Source organism: Momordica charantia (genome assembly GCF_013281855.1).
Source record: "Momordica charantia cultivar OHB3-1 chromosome 8 unlocalized genomic scaffold, Mcharantia_2.0 BLBB01000008.1, whole genome shotgun sequence".
NCBI lineage: Eukaryota > Viridiplantae > Streptophyta > Magnoliopsida > Cucurbitales > Cucurbitaceae > Momordica > Momordica charantia.
The window spans coordinates 3,431,801-3,439,576 of record NW_028275166.1 but is presented as its reverse complement, the minus strand read 5'-3'; the positions used below and the strand labels follow the sequence as shown (position 1 = coordinate 3,439,576).

Sequence of the window (7,776 nt, the reverse complement as noted above, 5' to 3'; positions counted from 1 at the left end):
TTAAGTAACTAATGACTTCATAATTAAAAGGTACATAAAGTAAACTTGGGAGCCGCCACTCAATTGGCAAACCAGAGACAAACAAATCTGGGTGGCCAGGAGCAAATTAATGACCTCAAACGATCAAAAGTCGAGTTTTTTTAAGGGGGGGTTAAATTAGCTAAATTAATTGATATTTTGTACATGATTAGGGAAAATAAAAATTTATAGTTGAAGTAAGAAGATCAGACGACTTAACGGTCAACTGTCAGATGGCCGTGCGGAGCTCAATTTCCCCGTAATCAAGCAGCTCCTCGATCATTTGTTCTATGTGGTCATCATCCAGAATCTCAATCATCAACGGCTGCCCGCAATCGCCGCTCTCCAGTTTGACTTTCATCGGGGTCGCTTCGGGTGCCACTCGGTTGGCCGGGGCAATGCTAGAGGCCACAGTAGCATCGGTTTGGATTGGGTTGATCAGAGGTCGATGGACGGCGGAGGATTGCTTGGTTAGCTGCAGCGATGCCATGTAGCAGCGGTGGAGCTTGGCGGTCAAGGTGGCAGAGAGGAGTCTAGAAGAGGAGGAACGAGAGAGAGACGCGTCGTAAGGGAAGTTAGTCCTTGCCCTTGGACCGCACATCAGCCGTGCAGCTTCGTCGTAGGCCCGCGCCGCATCCTCCGCCGTCTCGAATGTGCCTAGCCAAATTCTAGTCTTCCTACATTGTCAAAAACTACATTAGTTATATATTTCTTTAGCAAAAGAGCGAAGATTCAAACTTATAACTTTCGGAGGGATTAACTACTCACAATAAAGGGTGGCGGATTTCCGAGACCCAGGAGCCCCAGTGGCGCTGTCGGACACCGCGGAATCTTTGTTGTGGTCTGGGCATGGCAATGGGGAATTTTTCTTTTCTTTGAGAGGGGTTTTTGGGAAGTTTGTAAAGGAAGTGAGGTTGGGGGGAGGAGTTGAAGGTTTTTGTAGAGAGGAATGGTGACAAAATGGGAGCCATTTTCAAAACCTTGTTCTGGCAAGCAATTTTGGTCATTTACAGAAGTTGGGTGGGTTCCACTGGTGGTTCTGGGTCTGATTTCTCTCTCTTATATTCTTCTTCATTTTTTCTTCTCCTCTGCATATGCATGTGAGGAATATTAAATAATAATTCATAAATCAGGTCAAGTGTTAAATTCAAGACTCACCAAATTTATTCACATGATCTCGATATTCTAATAGATTTTGCTCCCACTACAAAACAAATGGGAAAACACTTAGAAAATTCAGCTCTCTCTCTCTTAAAAAGAAAGAAGGAAAAACTTTATATATTCTAGTTCCTATTGGTAAAGTTCCACATTTTTTTGCAGTCCTTTAATAGAAACCCTTATTTTTTACTTGCTCAATTTTCAACGTATATGGAACTGGCCGTTTGAGCTTCATTGTTGATTGAGATTTCGTATAATGTACTTTGTGCTTATGACATGATTTTTGATTTGTGGATCTCGTATTAAATTAAAAGTTGGGGTTTTTTAGGAACATTTTCGTTATATCTTTTATTAAGTTCTTTCTATCTTCAATTTTGTAATGGATCCAATATATTCCTTAAAAAAAAAACAATGAATTCTTGTTCTTAACTTTCTTTATATCTATTATTGAGTTTTTTTCCACAGATCCACCCTCAAGGATAACTTGGACGGCTTGGGACCTCAAGTCTTGAGGTCTTGGGTTCAAAACACATGAAACGTAACTTCACCAAAAAATGACTCATTGCATATGTCAGTTGGTATAGGGGCATAAAGGCCAAATATTGATACTCATCTTCTTTGTCTCACTTAAGTGAAGTTTTAACAATTAATAGAGAGGTTAGTTCATTTACACACCCCTCAAACTCTTCTTTAAAAGTAGTAAATTAAAATTACTACTTTGTAAACTAATAAAATACATGACGTCCAACTATTAGATTATCATTGAACTCAAAAGTTTAAACGGACGAAATTTGTATATATAGCCCAACAAACTACTATCAAAATTAGTTGGAGTTCTAAAATAAAACTTTCTACTCTGATATGATATCACGTTAAATTAAGATTGAGTTGGAAAATAAATAATATAAATTAAGGAAAGGAATAATGAGAATATAATAGGGGCCGGCTGGGGTGGGGGATGGGTTAAGGGAATGGGCGAAAATGGAAGCGCATGTGGGGAATATATGTGCAGGGCTCGCGCCCTGTTGCTGCAACTGCAAACATAACCCATCTGGGATCACTGCTTCTGCTTATAATTCCCATTCTTCTCCCTGTTCCCCCATGTGCCAAATATGTCTTTCTCTACCTTGTGGATCATGGATCATGCTTAAGGACCCGCGTCGTCTTGCACACGAACCGAGCTAAGAAACGAGCAAAATGTTATGTTCTAATTCTCTTATATATATATATATATATATATATATAAACGTCTTTCATGTTTTGCAATGTTAAAGTTCATTTGACCAGGACAAAAGGTATACCAGATAACTTACCATATCAAATACGTGACATATTTTTATTTACATGACACGTGTTAGTGTTTTCTATTTAACTAACGGCATATAGTTGACTATATATATATATATATATATATATATTTAAAGTTTGAAGCTGAGTGGAAGAAATTGGTAGAAATAAAGTGAATGAATGTTCAAGAAGGTAAAAGACATTTTAAGGACGTAAAAGATTCAAATAAAAAACTTTTAAAATTGTAGAGATCAAATTGAATCTTTAAAAAACTATAATAAATATTTCAAAGAGGATCGTGAATTATGCTTGGTAGATCCAATGACAAAGATTTGTTTTCTCATATTATATATTATATATATCATATCCAACCCCCCTTCACTCCTACCATATGCTTCCCTCTCTATTTTCATTACATTAATTATATAAAAATTAATTTGGCCATGTGCGGTAGGGACACCAACATAAAAACAAACAAACAACTTCTCCTCTTTCAAGCGATTTACTTTTATCATTTCTTGCACTCTACTCTCCTTCAATCTTATATCATATCATTCTCCTTATAATTGGTCTATATCAAGTGAATCAAAGTACAATATTTTCTATATTTAAATCTTCGCAAAGTTTTATATAACATATAATATATATATATAAAATATGTGGTTCTAGTTTATATTTAAACAATGTTGAAATGGTCTCTAATTTTGAACTCTTACATAACATTTCTATGATATATTTTAGATTTCATAAATTCGTGTATGAATGGAACTGTGAGGATTTGTGCAAGTTTGGTTGCCAGCTAAAATGGGAGAGTGATTGGTTTAATGAATTAAAAGAGGTCAAAAAAAGGTACATTCATCTAATCATTTGGGCCCACTTTATTTTTATTATTAGTTTTTGCTTTGATCATCATAATACCATATTTTACCCCATTATATACAAAACGCGTAACGTGGGCCCAACACACAACATGGGTGATGATACCAAATTTGTCCTTTTTTCTTATTCAAATTAATTTCTATGCTTTAATCAAAAAAAAAAAAAAGGAATTGTTGTGAAATTGAGGAACGAAACGAGACAATGTCGGGGAAATAAAATAAACAAAACAATTCAAATAATAAAGAAATTTCAAAATTCAAAATGACATTTCCCACCAACTTTCAAACTTGATTTCCCACCAAATTTCTCTTTAATTCCTCACAAATTCTCACCACTAATTTCTCACAAATTTTCACTACTAATTGAGCACCACATTGACCTTATTTATAGGCCATGGATAAGCATGTGGTGTGATTTACATGACACTAATAATGTCTAAAATTGAGACACATAGAGCATTATGATTTCAACACATGGTGCATGGATAATGGAACATATGTGGTTTATGAATAAAAGACACATAGAAAACATATGGAGCATGGATTTTGAGACACCTCAAAATTAGACACTAAGCAAAGGTCAGTGGGCATCTATTTAATTAAAAATTTATAATAAGAATGATTTTTTTCTTTTTTCTTAATCAAGTTTGCAACTTATTTATTTATAATCATGATTCATAAAAGATTAAAACATAATTTTAGATATTCAAGAAGCAATTGAAGCGTCTCAAAAGTTAAAGAACTAACAGACATTTTGAATCGAAGATTTCCAATCACATCAGTCGTCGTCGAAATGTTTCTCCCTTTCCCGCCCCAAGACATCACATGAAGAGTCCAAGGCAGAAGAAACAAAAAGTCAAGATATTTATTGTGGGATTTTGTCCATGATTCACAGGCCTTTGTAAGCTTCTGGAAGTGGGCTGATTTAATGGTTCATTCAAATTGCTTGTTTGCAATGCCAACTTCAACACCAATCTCGCTGAAAATTTTGCTGATTCATGGACGCGGTTTCTGAAGAGTTAAATAAAACTAGAAGAGGAGAAGGGGAAGAGAAGGAATTTAGTTTTGGCAGGCAGCCACTTCCATGGCCATCAATCAACATCATCCCTCAGGTGAAGATTTGGACTAATTCCTACTAACCACATGTGCATCCGCCTCCTCTCTCTCTTCACTTTAATGCCCGCAAACCTAAACCCATACTCAAATTTATCGTATCATATGTTAGAATTAGATTAATTGGAAACCATATCGGGTTACGAATACGTACGAAAACGAAGTTCTTTGCTACACGCTATAAGATAAATTGTTGTGTTTGTTCTATTGATCTAAGGACCATAAAAAGTATTGAGCCTTAATAGAAGCATACGTTTGCACTTGCTCATTTGAGTTGTTAATTTGTAGGAGACCGAAGAGGTGGGTCAAGTAAACTCCTCTAAGATCAATATTCTTTAATGTCTCCATGACTTTGAAGCGTGAGAGCATATGAATAATCATCTATTTCTATAAAAAAAAAAAGAGAGGTGTAACGGTCATTTTATTTATAATATGACATATAATAATAAATAAATAGGTCTAAACTTAAAGTAGACAATAATATTGTATTTGTAATGGGTATGTTGTTCAACTATATTTACTTAAATGGATGTAAATGAATTTGTTCAATAAAGTATTGTATTTATGTTTGTTTTATAATACAACATCTAGAGGTGGAGATTCGAATTTTTGATTTATTGAAGATAGGCGTTTTAATTAGTGGAGGTAAATTATGTTTGTGTTTGATTAGATTATATTGAATCAATATTATATAAAGAAAAGCCTATGTTTCATGCTAAATTTAATCATTCAACTCAGAATATTATTCCAATAATATTTATACCCTATATTAGCGGGAGACGACTTAGAATTAAATTTTGTACTCATTTAATAAGTTGTATTCCTAACCAATTATTTAGCTCAATGTTTTGTCGTTTTTTCCTTTTAAAATTAAAATTCTACATAGACTATAATCTATAACCCTTCTCCTACGGAAGTCGTTTCTCGTCATTAATTGTTAAATCACGTCATAATCAATCAAAGAAAAGCCAATTATAGTTAATTTAAAATAAATTGATGGAATCGTCAAATATTTAATTAATTGCAACCAAATTGAGATGTACATGATTTAAATATTAACCATTAAGGCATTACTTTTATCTAAAAAAAAACTTATCCATATGTCCCACAAATTAAGTTTAAAAAGAAATTAATAAAAAGTAGGATTATTGGAATGTTAATTAACTAACCTGGGACGAAATAGTCAAGCTCAAGCACGTGCTTCGACGGCCCGAGAGTCAACAGTTTTAACATGGGAGAGGGAGAAATTGGAGTAAATTTTTAAATAATTTGGACCAATCGCTTAACCTATAAATCCTCTTTTTTTCTTTTTTTTTTTTGTCACATTTCTTTATGAAACCATAGCTTAGTTTTTTTTTAAAGAAAATCTTTAATTATTAAACCATGAATTATCAGAGAATTACGGAAATTGCTTCTGCTCCATGTGAAGCCACTGTGTCTCGGGGGATTTTAAACAAATAAAAATATATGGAGGTTGAATTCAAATGGTTGTTACCTCTTTATTTTAACAAGTAAAATTTGAAATTATAGTGGAGCTTATATGTCAGCGTCACATTTATATTATATATTTTTTTACCTTGTAAATATGAGGAAGATTTAAACCTACGTGCTGCTAGAAATATATATAAATATGTCGTAACACATTAGGTTAAATTAGTCAATATTTGTTTAATAGATATATCATATTATTATTGAGTTAAATCTCTATAGTTATAATGATTATATTAAATCACTATTTAAATCTTAAAATTTAATTCAAACTTTTTAAAATTTTAACAACAAATAGACATAAGGTTTTTAGAAATAAATTTAAACATTAAGAAAATAAAAATATATAGAGATAATGTCTTAGGAGGGCTATATTTTAAACTTAATTTTACAAATGTCCAAAGTTTTCAAATTTTACACTTTATTTCTGCATGTAAGATTTTTTTTTATAATATCGATTTTACCCTTATTTATTACATTTACTTCTTATTATAGTTTTTTTTTAAATCTAAAAGATTTGAATCCCTAAATTGTAATCATATTCCTTTAATTATTGTGGGCCCCATAATTTAAAGCTTCATCCACCTCTTCAAAAAAGATTTATTCCCATCATTTACCATTATTATTAATGGAAAAAATATCTAATTTCATCTCTCTTCGTGTGTAAATTCCCACCGGTTGTTGGAAGCCACCGCCGGACGCATTTCAAATTTGATTCAACAGGTTCCTACCCGTTCGAGCACTTTTTCCCCCATATATCCCTATACACAAAAAGGTAAAGAGTGCAAGGCAACCATTATAAGATATATCGCATATATCCCTACACACAAAAAGGGAAATGCACAAAATTGTTATGATGCTTTGTATGCTAAGATCAAACTCACTATAAGATATATTCCCATATAACCCTATATGTACAACTATTGGATACTACTTGGTATGAAATGAATATTAGGATATATTGGAATATATAAAAAAAAAAAACAAGGTTTTCAACATTAGGATATATTAGGATATATTGGAATGCAAACTTTTCGATCGGGATAAACGAAGACGAACTGCTCCAGCGACGGAGAAAAACGAAGGTGGGGACTGGAGACAAAGGAGCGGACAAAAATGGAACGATGGTAGAACGGAAACGGTCTGCTCGGCGACGAGAACAGACAACTCTATGACGGATACAAAGCCTCTGAGACAGACGAAGCAAACGAATCAAAGCAGACGAAATCGAGGTGAATCGTCGGAGAAGGAGAAGGCGCAAGCAGTCGGAAGAATAATCCCGACGAACGGAGAAGAAGACACGAACCATCACTATTTTTCGAATTTGGGGATATTTTTGGAGGTTTTTGAATTTGAGGGATTTGAGGATATTTTTGGATGTTTTGGTATTTTAGTTTCTTTTGGAAAGTATGATTAAGCAAATATCATAAGATTCAAAATATAACCGTCCAATTAATGAATTATGGAATTTAAAAATCAATTAATATTAATGTGTATATACAAAAGGATAGTTTTGTAATTTAGGTGATGGATACTATCTTAAATAAATTTGTTTCATGACAAAATGTAAATTTGATACATAGGATCTCTAAATAATCCTACTAATCCCAAATATATAAAGCAATGTTAGGACCACCATGAGAAGAAGCCTTGGTCTTCGGCCCACGCTGTACTTCCAGGTAGGCCCATTTCAACGAGGCTTATATCTCGAAAATACCGGAGCGAACCAATTCGGTTTTCACCAAGTTCGGTTCGATTCACCTAATTCACAAACCGAACCGCCAATGAATTTTGTTTTATGGGCCAGCCCATTACATTTTGGATCATCGAATGG

The 7,776-nt window shown here is 33.5% G+C and overlaps 1 protein-coding gene across 1 annotated transcript; it reads right to left on the bottom strand.

Moving 5' to 3' along the window:
- On the bottom strand, window positions 1–1,122 carry LOC111004679 (ethylene-responsive transcription factor ERF003-like). Its single transcript, XM_022275801.2, has 2 exons — window positions 787–1,122; window positions 1–695 (listed from the first exon to the last, which is right to left on the bottom strand). The coding sequence occupies exons 1-2, from the start codon at window positions 1,023–1,025 to the stop codon at window positions 248–250; spliced, it is 687 nt and encodes a 228-aa protein (XP_022131493.1). The 5' UTR covers window positions 1,026–1,122; the 3' UTR covers window positions 1–247.
- Between the last annotated feature and the right edge of the window lie 6,654 nt (window positions 1,123–7,776).